General features: G+C 49.2%; 1 protein-coding gene across 4 annotated transcripts in view; it reads right to left on the reverse strand.

Annotated features, from left to right (window-relative positions):
• atrnl1b (attractin-like 1b) overlaps nucleotides 1-12,753 on the reverse strand; it is a 1,095,064-nt gene that overhangs the window by 966,957 nt on the left and 115,354 nt on the right. For all 4 annotated transcript variants that reach the window (XM_038774130.1, XM_038774131.1, XM_038774132.1 and 1 more), the window contains exon 4: nucleotides 2,809-2,937. In XM_038774130.1, coding sequence (XP_038630058.1) covers nucleotides 2,809-2,937 — 129 coding nt within the window. The remainder of the gene's footprint in view (nucleotides 1-2,808; nucleotides 2,938-12,753) is intronic.

The raw sequence follows: 12,753 nt of genomic DNA on the forward strand, positions 1-12,753 counted from the left end.
AGTGGTGCAGAGATCTTAACTATCTAAAATTTACATCAGGTTTGGCCAAGATAGGGTATAAGGGGCCAGATGTGGCCCACAAAGCCCATCTATGTGGCCCCCCAAAATAATTTAGGCTAACTAGTAAGTGCGCGCTCATTTGAGTGCATGTGTGTTTTAGTGCACATGTGTTGGGAGCGCATGTGTTTGTGCACTACGTGAGTGCGCATCGCGCGAGTGTTTTGTGAATGTGCGTGCATGCGAGTGTGTAAGTGCAAGGATGTGAGTGTGCGATTGCACACAAGTGCATATTTGTATATTTGTGAGTGCGTGCGTGAATGCAAGCATATGAGCATGCATGCGCAAGTGCACACATATGAGTATGGTTGCGAGTGTATATGTGTGTGAGCGTGTGTAAGTGAGTGAGTGAGTGTGAGTGACTTAGTATGTGCGAGAGAGAAACTGAGTGAGTGGGTGTGGAAGTGAGTGAATGTGTTAGTGTGGGTGTGGATAGGGGAGTGGGTGGGCGTGTGGGAGTGAGTGGCTGAGTGAGTGGGAGTGAATGAGTGAGTGACTTTAGAGAGTGGAGGTGTGTGTAAGTCTGCTTTATGCCCAGTTTCTCACTCACTCACTCACTGCCACACACCAACACAAATATACAGGCACCCACAGACTTACAGCCACACACACTGACTCTCCAACATTCTAGTAAATTTTGTCATTTACTCTTTTTTAACACAATAGTTTATTGCTATGACACAGCTTTACATGTTCAACAATTGTTTCTTTCCTTAAAAACCTCAACGTTTTCTGAAATTCAATTCATTGTTTTGCCAAACCTCATCTTCCTCAGATTTACTCATCGGCCCTTGATAAAGAAGCATATGCAAATGTCACCAGACCAAAATGTTTGGACAAGACTGAATTACATCAATGACTTGGATGAAGGAACTAAGGGCGCGATTCTCCGCTCCCCACGCCGGGTGGGAGAATCGCGGGAGGGCCGGGCGACTCACGACACGCCGCCCTGGCACCCTCCTCTCGGAGAATCTCCGGCCCGGACGGGCCAAGCGGCCTGACGTTCCCGACCTGTTCACGATGGCGGCAACCACACCTGGTCGCTGCCGTTGTGAACATGGCGCCAAAGCTTCGTTTGAGGCTTCTGGGGGGCGGAGGGGGGAAGTGAACACCATGGCCATGCTCGGGAGGGGACTGGCCCGCGATCGGTGCCCCCCGATCGTCGGGCCGGCGTCTCCAAGGGACGCACTCTTTCCCCTCCACTGCCCCTCAAGATCAAGCCACCACGACTTGCGGGGCAGCGGAGGGGAAGACGGCAACCGCGCATGTGCGGGTTGGAGCCGGCCAACCTGCGCATGCGCGGCTGACGTCAATTAGGCGCCGCCATCGCGTCAGTCTCGGCGCGTCGCCTTGAAGCGTCAAGGCCTGACGGCCAAGATTTACGGAACGCCGCTCCTAGCCCCCTGGGGGGGGTGAATAGGGTGCGAGGAGCGGCCTCCGAGGCCGTCGTGAAACCCGGCCGAGTTCACAACGGCCTTCCCGATGCCGCGCGGGAGCGGAGAATTCCGCCCTAAATATATGGTAGCTAAATGTACCTATAACAATAAGTAGGAAAGTAAGTTGTCAATAGGAGGTACAGATTTACAAAGGGATCTAGACAGATTAAGCGAGTTGACAAATGTTTGGCTGATGGAGTTTAACATGGGAAAATGTGAACTTTTCCACTTTGGCAAGAAAAAATGCATATGCTGGAGGGAGCTGGATCCTAGGTATATTAATCACAAAACATTAGTGTGCAGGTACAGCAAGTGATAAGGAAAGCATGGAATGTTGGCATTTGTTGTAAGGGGAATGGAAAATAAAAGTAGGCCAGTATTACTGTTGCTGTACAGGGCATTGGTGAGCCCACGTAGCCAACTTGATTCACTTCAAGTGATATCAAGAAACAGCTGAAGGCACAGGATTGCAAAGGCTATGGGCCCTGACAACATTCTGACAATAGTACTAAAGACTTGAGCTCCAGAACTAGCCACGTTCTAGCTAAGAACAAGCCAAGATGTTCCAGTACAGCTACAACACTGGCATCTACCCAATAATGTGGAAAATTATCTCGATATGTATGGCCACAAAAAGGACAAATTGAACCCTGTCAAAGATGTCATTGACTGTGTTATCAAGCGGCACATGCTTAACAATAATCTGCTCGCTGACGCTCAATTAGGGTTCCAACAGGAGCACTCGGCTCCTGACCTCATTACAACCTTGGTCCAAACATGGACAAAAAAGCTGAATCCAGAGGTGAGGGGTCAGTGACTGCCCTTGTCATAGAGGCAGTATTTGACCAAAAGTGACACCGAGGAGCCCTAGCAAAAGTAGAGCCAATGTGAATCGAGTTGAGGGGGCGGAAACGACAGGCATACTCTCCACGAGTTGGTGCTATTCTGGATCAAAATCCTGCAAATCCCTCCCTCCAGCTTTCTGAGTGTTTCTGCAATACATGGACTGCAGCTGTTCAAGTCAGCAGCACACCACCATCTTCTCAAGGGCATTTAGGAATGGACAATAAATACTGACCTAGCCTGAAATGCCCTCATCTCAAGAAATAATTTAAAAAACATCTGGAATACTGTGGACAGTTTTGGTCCCCTAACAGAAAAACATATTTAATTGCATTAAAATCAGTTCAGAGAAGGCTCACTTGCCTCATTCCTGGTATGAAGGGCTTATCTTTTGAACAAACTCCCAAGTCCTATATTCCTTTGCAAAACAAAACATGCTCAAGTATAATTGCAGTATATTAATTGTACTTACGAATAAAATATATTGAATCCAGTTAAGTTATAAGCAGCATCACTAAAAAAGTGCAGCAATGCATAGCCAGATGTGGTTACTACTTCAGGTACAGTCTCATTCCCATGTACCTCTGGAACTATTAGACCACTGTGGGATAAATGAAAAAGAAAGTAGCACATCAAGATCAACATCAAGATGAAATAATAGCACTACAATGTAATAACATATTCACACACCAAGGGCATGATTAAGGCTCAACACTGAAACTTTGATCTTAAAGATCAGTAATAAAATGGAGTAAAGCAATCCCATAATTTCAATTACGAATCATGTTTCTGCATTTTTGAATTAATAGTAATTGAATTTCTTACAAACAACACAATTAAAAGATTTGTCCATGTACAACATCAAAGATAACTTATATTTATACAGAACCTTTAATGTTGCAAAACGTCCTAAGAGACTTCACAGGAGCATTATAAAACAAAGTATGATGCCAAGCTACCCCAAGAGGTATTAGGTCAGAGCACCAAAAGTGTTCAAGAAGGTAAGTTTTTAAGGCATGTCTTAAAGAAGAAAAGCAAGGTAGAGAGGCAGAGCTTAGGGTCTCGGCAACTGAAGAGCATCAATGGTGGAGCAATTATAATTGGGAGTGCACAAGTTGCCAAAATTAGGGGGGTGTAAATGTCTTGCACGGTTATGAGGTTGGATGGGATGATAGAGATTTTGTGGGGAGCGGGTAGAGTGGCACGGTCATGAAGGGATTTGAAAACAAGCATGAGAATTTTAACTTCAAGATGTTTCTTGATCAGGAGCCAATGTAGGTCAAGAGCACAGGGGAGTTGGGGGAACAGGATTATCTGCGAGTTAAAACATGAACAGCACAGTTTTTCTTTACCTCAATTTTACAGAGGATAGAATGGGGGAGTTCACCCAGAAATGCAGTCGAGACTAGCGATAATGAAGGAATGAATGAATGTTTCAGCAGATGAGCTGAGATATGTCAAGCAATGTTAACAAGGTGGAAATAAACAGTCCAAGAGATGGCAAAAATAGAAGGCCAGCAATGGTTAGCACTGCTGCCTCACAGCGCTGAGGATCATGGTTCGATCCCAGCCCCGGATCACTGTCCGTACGAAGTTTGCACATTCTCCCCGCGTCAGGATGGGTCTCACCCCCACAAACCCAAAGATGTGCAGTGTAGTTAGATTGGCCAATGTAAATTGCCCCTTAATTGGAAAAAATGAATTGGGCCCTCTAAATTTATATTTAAAAAAATAGGAGGCCAGGTGCTTATCTCGGGGTCCAATGTGACACCAAGGTTGCAAACAGACTGGCTTAATCTCAAGCTCATGCCATGAAGACCTTTAAAGTTGTATTCTTTTAAAAATTTGAGCACTTAATGAAAATATGTCCTTAACCCTCTACTTTTGAATGCCCTTTTGCCCTTGCAAAAACACGTCCAAGTTGAATAACCATTTTTAAACCTGGCGCAGACATGATGGGCCAACGGCCTCTTTTTGTGCTGTAAAACTCTATGACTATCAAAGCCCATGAAGAAAAACAAATTTTGTCAAATGAACCACATACCATCACTGCCAGCCAAAAGGCAATGTTTATCTACTCTAGGCTCACTATTATACACCAAGATATACATGAAGGCGAAATATTGTTACTGCAGTTTTAATATGTAATATATTTTCCATTTTCGGAGCAAAGTCTCTATATACGTTTTAATTTTTAATTATTTCTCCCATCCTCTTACAAAAACTTGCAACATATCAAAAATAATCTGAGTACAAAATCTGAATTATGGCCATGTTTTTAATAAATAGCTCACGTACAACAAATTCATTGAAATGGGACAGCTATTTGTGTTTTTAAATCGAAACACGGCAAAAATACTTCATTTTTGCCATGTACTGATTGACCTGCTGCATATGTCCAAACATACACCACCAGGAGACCGATGAGCGGGCACGCATGTGCAGTGTGTTCGCATTTTTTTTTATATGGTCGCAGCCTTTTTTGAAGGCCACTCGGAGCCGGCATTTTTAAAAGCCGGCTGCAGCGCGCAAATTTGCGCAATCCACGACAGAGAGGCTTAGGAAGTGAGAGAGTTAAAGAGGCAGAATGGTTTAAGGAAGATTTTTCAGAGTTCAGGGCAATAGCAGCCGACAGTACAGCCGCCAATTGTGGAACAAAGGAAATAATGCACATGAGGACAGAATTGGGAATACAACAAAAGGTTAAAAGCCGGCTGCTGCGGCTGTTGCCCGCAAATTTGCACCATCGGAGATGCAGAAGATTTTTTAAAATTCTATGTAATCTTCCTGCCTGAAGGGAGGCAGAGAGCAGGTCACACCCCCGAACGTCGACATCACGTGCTTTGGGTGCGATTGAGATTCCTCCATTTTGTCAGCAGCAAACAAGATAAGAGAAAATGGTGGGTCGCGAAGGTTGGCCAGCGTGGGTCGCAAAGGTCGGTCGGCGTGGGCCGCAAATGTTGGCCGGTGTGGGTCGCAAAGATCGGCCGGTGTGGGTCCCGAAGGTTGGCTGGTTGGTAAAAATGGGTCCCTGGAAAAAAAGTTTGTATAACACTGGCCTATCAGGCCACTCTCAAGGATGAAGTGGTGCTAGTGGCGCCATCTTCTGGTTTATCTGGCATGTCAAACAGAATTTCACTTTGTGCTCCAAGTCCAGATGCTTATTAAGCCACCAAACATATGACCTGGCTAGACTTTTCATTCTAAAAGCACCTGGCCTCAAGAATTTCATCCATGACCTGCAAATGGCAAGGGGGTGACAAGGTTAGCACAGTTGCTGCACAGCTCCAGGGTCCCAGGTTCGATTCCTAGCTTGGGCCACTGTCTGTGCGGAGTCTGCACGTTCTTCCCGTGTCTGAGTGGGTTTCTTCCAGCTGCTTCGGTTTCCTACCACAGTCCAAAGATGTGTAGGTTAGGTGAATTGGCCATGATAAATTGCCCTTAGTGTCTAAAAACGTTAGATGGGGTTACTGGGATAGAGTAGATATGTGGGCTTGAGTAGGGTGCTCTTTGTAAGGGCCGGTGTACTCGATGGGCCAAATGGCCTTCTTCTGCACTGTAAATTCTATGAATAAGGTGAAGGCGTGGGCTTAAGTGGGGTACTCTTTCCAAGGTGCAGACTCAATGGGCTGAATGGCCTACTTCTGCTCTTAAATTCTATGAATCCATGATTGACCATTCTTGATGACCACTGTATGCATTCATCCTGCACACTTAATGCATCCCTTGCATCAGAAATCTTTTAACTTGCATAATCTGCTCCACTTACTGGAGAATGTGCAAGTCTCTCAAGTAAGCAAACTGTCTCGGGAGGACATAATACCGTGGATGGCAAATCCAGTAAAGGAAGACGACACGACATGTCTGCATTTGCATTGACCTCCCCTGCTCTGTACACAATATTGTACTGATATGCTGACAATATAAGCGCCTAGCGCTGTATTCTTGCTGAGGCCATGGGAGGAATGCATTTTGTCTCACTTAAAAAAGTCATTAATGGCATATGGTTGGTAGAAATGGTGAACAAACGACTATATAGAGGTACTGATGGAATCTTTTCACCGCAAAAACAATAGCTAGACCCTCTTTGTTCAACCGTGAATATCCCTTTTCAGACTTTGTCAGTGCACTAGATACAAAACCGACAGAACCAACGGGAGTTTCGGACCCATCCTCCATTAAATGAGAAAGTACCGTCCCCACACAGTAGGGCGAGCCATCGCACAACAGGATATGTTCCCTGTCTGGGTTAAAATGAGCAAGACCGTTTAAATTCAAAGAAGCCTCAAGCAGTCCCGTATCATTTCGACAGCTCAGAGCAGGTAGAGGAGAAAGCTTACATCATAGTTAATGTGAATTAGGCACGACCAGAGGCTATTTTTAACTACAGTGGCTGTCAATGGTAAGCAAATCAAGACGGAGTTGGACACAGAAGCCTCTGCATCTGTAATTAATGAAGAGACCTACAAGTCGACGTGGGATTCTAACTGAGGACAAACCCTGACTCCGGCAGAGCTAAATCTTCGGATGTACACTGGACAGTCCATACCTTTGTTCAGGCCGTTGGAAGTCCCATTGCGTATAATAGTGAAGAAGGCATGCCTCCTTGTGGTCAAAGGGTAGGGCAGGATTTGCTAGGATGTGACTGGCTCAGCAAAATTCCATTGAAGTATGGTGAGATCAAGCACATGTGGGTGACCAAGGATGTTATCAAGAAGTAGCCAGACATGTTCAAGAGTGAACTGGTACACTGCGTGGTACCACGTGAAGTTGTACTTCGATCTTCAGGCTACCCCTCGTTGTTTCTCGGCCAGGACTAGCCCATGAGAAGTAGAAGAGGAGTTGGAATGACTGCAAAAGCTTAGAATCATTGAGCTTATTCAGTTTTCTCATTGAGCCGCTCCAATTGTTCCGGTCTTTAAAAATGTTGGTATGGTACAGATATAGTGAAGACAAGCTCACTATTAACCAGATTTCCAAGTTAGATGCTTATCCATTACCTAGGGTGGAAGATTTATTTGCAACTCAAAACTGGACATGAGCCAGGCATATCAACAACCCCTGCTAAGGAAGATTCAAAGCAGTACATACCAGTACATACCAGTACAAAGCAGAAACCGGAGTGCCCGAAGGAACCCACGCAGACACGGGGCGAATGTGCAGACTCCCCATAGTCAGTGACCCAGCAGGGAATCGAACCTGGGACCCTGGCGCTGTGAAGCCACAGTGCTAACCACTATGCTACCGTGCTGCCCAGATCGTGACCATCAACACGTGAAAAAGAGTTGCATATTGCACGTACCATTGTATGTTTTTTGGCATATCCTCCAGTCCACCCATCTTTTAAGGATGATGGACAACCTGTTGCAAAGCTTTCCTCAGGTTGCAGTCCACTTGGACGACATTTTACTTACATATGAGAAAGGCTTATAAGAACACTGTTTTCAAAATGACACTTCGTAATACCCTTCAAACCTGATGTTCTTCTTCGGACTGCAGTAATTTTTCAATTATTTCTTTCAAATCATTTTGTTTCATATCACTTTCAAATGTGAATGTGTTATAAATTCCTAGGGCTTCTTCCTCTGCTACATGAAGAAAGACGGAAGATTGTACATGTGGGCCTTTATTATCACTGCCTTTGCTGTGGCACAGGCTGAAGCGCTGCTGGAATCTCCTACTGTTTTCAATCAGATTGCCTGCCAAACTGAGCTCTATCCATGGTTTCAGAATATCATTATTGTGAATTAACTTTATTCAGAACAGAATATGTACACAATTGCAGGCCTGCAGCCATGTTACAACTTACATTTACATGTGTCATCTGATGTCTGACTCCAGATCAGGTGACCCAATGGAGTACAGTTTATATCTAATACTGGAGTACATTACAACAATCCCTCTAATATCATGACAGGCAGGACTTTTAACTTGCCCGCCCCGACTCTGTTTCAGGCCTGCTATATTTCCCTAACATAATAATAGTATCAGCAAGCACCGTTGGCTTGGAGGCGGATTCACAATCTTGGGTTATCTCCATGCTTTCAAATTCTGCCTCCAGGAAGAAAATCCGGACCAAAACATTTCAGATTATGAAGGCAGTTGTTTCATTGGAGAAAGCAGCCAATTCTGTTTACCAGATAATTCTGTTATTTCTGTGTTTGTTTCTACCAGAGTTCAGCACCTATCACTAGGATGAAAACATGCACACCATTATCACAGCAGCACATACCACACATCTATGGTGGACACAAGATGGTAGTGCGATGCGATTTTGGCACAACCGTGCAAGCTCAATACTAGCAAAAAGCGGCCAGCGTATTCTTGAAAAGAAACAGCTTTCAGTTCAGTTGGGAAAGAAAGCCGACAAGAAATTGCTGAGGAAGTCGTCAAAATGGAACAAGAAAGAGAAAGTAAACAATAAAACCTGCATTCAGCAGGGAGAAACAAAGTGCAAAACAGAATTCCAAATAATAATCAAGCCAAAATAGGAATTGCAAAGAAACAAAAGAAACATGCAGTCATGAAGTTGTTTTGCATTTCGACATTCAATGGAACTATGCATTCCATCTTCTGACTCCAGATAACTCTATTCTCAATACTACAAACTTCAATCTATTGACAACAACCAATTAGGCAGTACACTATTTTCTGGAACCACAACAGTGCTGAGCAAACATATTTCATGCCAACTAAAACGATAAATTGAGAATAAGTACTACTTAAATAAAAAATAAACAAATAGCCTTGATGTTGACCATTTATCTTCAACTGTTTGATTCTCATGTGTAAAGTTACTCAAAATCCAAAGAAGGATGTTCAGATAAGCATACAAAAACACAATAGCTCCCACGGTTAGGTGCGTGAAATATTAATACAGCTATTCCCACTTAGCATTCCAAATGTGTTATCTCGTATAAATGAAAAAATACATTTATTTTCCCAAAATAAATCAAGGAGTAAGGCTTGGCAATATTCCAGATTTTAAATTTTTACCATTAAAACCTATCGGCTGCCTTGAACCTAACTCGGCTAAAAATCTTTCAATTTACGACCCTTACCACGTTACCCACTCACAACGTTCCTCACCAATATCCTCCCACCTGCCTGCTCGATGCTGTTCCTTTACATGGATGACTCAGGAGTGGGTCGGGAGGCAGGGCACTGCAGTGGAGGAGGTCGGGAGGTGGGACATGGTGGAGGGTTTCAAGCAAAGAGGTCAGGAGAGGTGAAAAGAGAGTGGGTGCAAGAGGTGTGGGTGGCAATGAGGGGTTCAAGTGGAGCAATAGGGTTGGGAGAGGCGACGTTTTTTGAAAAATTAAATCAGACGAACCATGCACAGTAATCATGCTAAAAGAAAAATTGATAAGCGGCACTGTGGTGCAGTGGTTAGCACTGCTGCCTTATGGCGCCGAGGACCCTGTTCGGTCCCGGCCCCGGGTCACTGTCTATGTGGAGTTTGCACATTCTCCCCCATCTGCATGGATCTCACCCCCAAAACCCAAAGATGTGCAGGGTAGGTGGATTGGCCACGCAAAATTGCCCCTTAATTGGGGGGGGGGGGGGAGATTGGATACTCCAATTTTTCAAAAGGAAATTTTTAAAAACAAAAATGGAGGCAGAACTGTTCACTAAGTTCTGTTATTTACAAACCACACAAACAGAAATGCACCAAAAGGACACACTTCAAATGGGCGTCGCTGGCTAGGCCAGCATTTATTGCCCACCTCGAGTTGCCCTTCAGAAAGTGGTGATGAGCTGCCTTCTTGAACCGTTGCAGTCTTTGAGGTGTAGGAACACCCACAGAGCTGTGGGGCAGGGGGGGGAAAAGAGTTCCAGGATTTGGCCCAGCGACAGTGAAGGAATGATGATATATTTCCAAGTCGGGGTGGTGAATGAATTGGGAGTGCAATCTCCGGGTGATGGTGTTCTCATGTATCTGCTGCCCTTGTCCTTATAGATTGCAGCGGTCGTGGGTTTGTAAGGTGCTGCCTAGGGAACCTTGACGAGATACTGCAGTGCATCTTGTAGATGGTACACACGACTGTTTGCCACTGTTTGCCAGCAGTGGGGGGATTGAATGTTTGTGTACAGAATAAGTGCTCAGGTTTGAAGGGAGAGAATTATGTAGGTTATCGTTTGCACAATTTCATTAACTAAAAATTAGTTTCTGAGGCCATAGTGTTTCACAATAGTTTCTGAAACCATGGGCGAAATTCTCCGAAGACCTGCGTGACGCCCATTTCCGGCGGGCAAAAGCGGTGCGGATGACTCCGACGTCGCGGCCTTCTTTTAGGCCCTAAATCTCCGTTTCCGAAAGGGCCAGCAGCGGACTGACGCGATACGCGTCAGTTTCACCCGCTGCGGAAGTGGCGCGTTGAGAGAGAGAGAGAGGGAACGGGTACCGGCGATGAGAGGAGAGGAGGGGGGGGGGGGACCGGCGTTGATAGGAGAGGAGAGGGGGGGGTACCGGCATTGAGAGGAGAGGAGAGGGGGGGGGGTACCGGCGTTGAGAGGAGAGGAGAGGGGGGGGTACTGGCGTTGAGAGGAGAGGAGGGGGGGGGGTACCGGCGTTGAGAGGAGAGGGGGGGTGGTTACCGGCGTTGAGAGGAGAGGGGGGGTACCGGCGTTGAGAGGAGAGGGGGGGGGGTACCGGCGTTGATAGGACAGGAGAGGGGGGGGGCACTGGCATTGAGAGGAGAGGAGAGGGGGGGGTACCGGCGTTGAGAGGAGAGGGGGGGGTTACTGGCGTTGAGAGGAGAGGGGGGGGGTACCGGCGTTGAGAGGAGGGGGGGGGTGAACCGGCATTGAGAGGAGAGGGGTGGTGGGGAGGGGGGTAGGGGTGGTGAGGGGGTAGGGGCATTGGAGGGGGTTAGGGGTGGTGAGGGGGGTAGGGGTGGTGGGGAGGGGGGTAGGGGTGGTGGGGAGGGGGGGAGGGGGGTAGGGGTGGTGGGGAGGGGGGTGAGGGGGGTAGGGGGCGTTGGAGGGGGGTAGGGGCGTTGGAGGGGGGGTAGGGGCGTTGTAGGGGGGTAGGGGTGGTGGGGAGGGTAGGGGTGGTGGGGAGGGGGATAGGGGGTGGTGGGCGGGGTGGAGGGGTGGTGGGGAGGGGGGTAGGGGGTGATGGGGAGGGGGGTTTGGGGAGGGGGTAGGGGTGGTGGGGAGGGGGGTAGGAGGGGGGTAGGGGGGTGGGGAGGGGGGTAGGGGTGGTGGGGAGGGGGGTAGGGGTGGTGGGGAGGGGGTAGGGGTGGTGGGGAGGGGTAGGGGTGGTGGGGAGGGGGTAGAGGGGGTAGGGGTGGTGGGGAGGGGGGGTAGGGGTGGTGGGGAGGGGGGGTAGGGGTGGTGGGGAGGGGGGTAGGGGTGGTGGGGAGGGGGGGTAGGGGTGGTGGGGAGGGGGTAGGGGTGGTGAGGGGGGTAGGGGCGGTGAGGGGGTGGGCGGTGAGGGGGGTAGGGGCGGTGAGGGGGGTAGGGGCGGTGAGGGGGGTAGGGGCGGTGAGGTGGGTAGGGGCGGTGAGGGGGAGGGGCGTTGGAGAGAGTAAGGGCGTTGGAGGGGGGTAGGGGCGTTGGAGGGGGGTAAGGGCGTTGGTAGGGGGGTAGGGGCGTTGGGGGGGTGTAGGGGCATTGGAGGGGGGGTAGGGCGTTGGAGGGGGTAGGGGCGTTAGGGGCGTTGGAGAGGGGTAGGGGCATTGGAGGGGGGTAGGGGCATTGGAGGGGGGTAGGGGCGTTGGAGGGGGGTAGGGGCGTTGGAGGGGGGTAGGGGCGTTGGAGGGGGGTAGGGGTGGTGAGGGGGGGGTTGGGGTAGGGGGCAGCAGCGTGCAGAGGGGGGGCGACGGTGCGTTGGCCCCGGGCATCCGTCGCCCCCCCCCCTGCACGCCGCTGCCCCTACGCCAACCCCATCCCCCCCCACCCCTACCCCCCCGCCACCTCCAACGCCCGTACCCCCCTCACCACTCCTACCCCCCTCCCCACCACCCCTACCCCCTCCCCACCACCCCTACCCCCCTCCCCACCACCCCTACCCCCCTCCCCACCACCCCTACCCCCCTCCCCCCCACCCCTCCCCACCACCCCTACCCCCCTCCAACGCCGCCCCCCCCCCTCTCTCAACGCCGGTACCCGTCCCCTCTCTCTCAACGCCGGCATACCCCCCCTCTCTCTCTCAACGCGGTACCCCCCCTCTTTCTCAATGCCAGAACCCCCCCCTCTCTCTCAACGCCGGTACCCCCCTCTCTCTCTCAACGCCGCAACCCCCCTCAACGCCGCAACCCCCCCTCTCAACGCCGCAACCCCCCCCTCTCAACGCCGCAACCCCCCCGCTCTCAACGCCGCAACCCCCCCTCTCCAACGCCGCAACCCCCCCTCTCCAACGCCGCACCCCCCCCTCCAACGCCGCAACCCCCCCTCCAACGCCGCAACCCCC

This window comes from Scyliorhinus canicula, chromosome 16 (genome assembly GCF_902713615.1).
Source record: "Scyliorhinus canicula chromosome 16, sScyCan1.1, whole genome shotgun sequence".
Taxonomy (NCBI): Eukaryota; Metazoa; Chordata; class Chondrichthyes; order Carcharhiniformes; family Scyliorhinidae; genus Scyliorhinus; species Scyliorhinus canicula.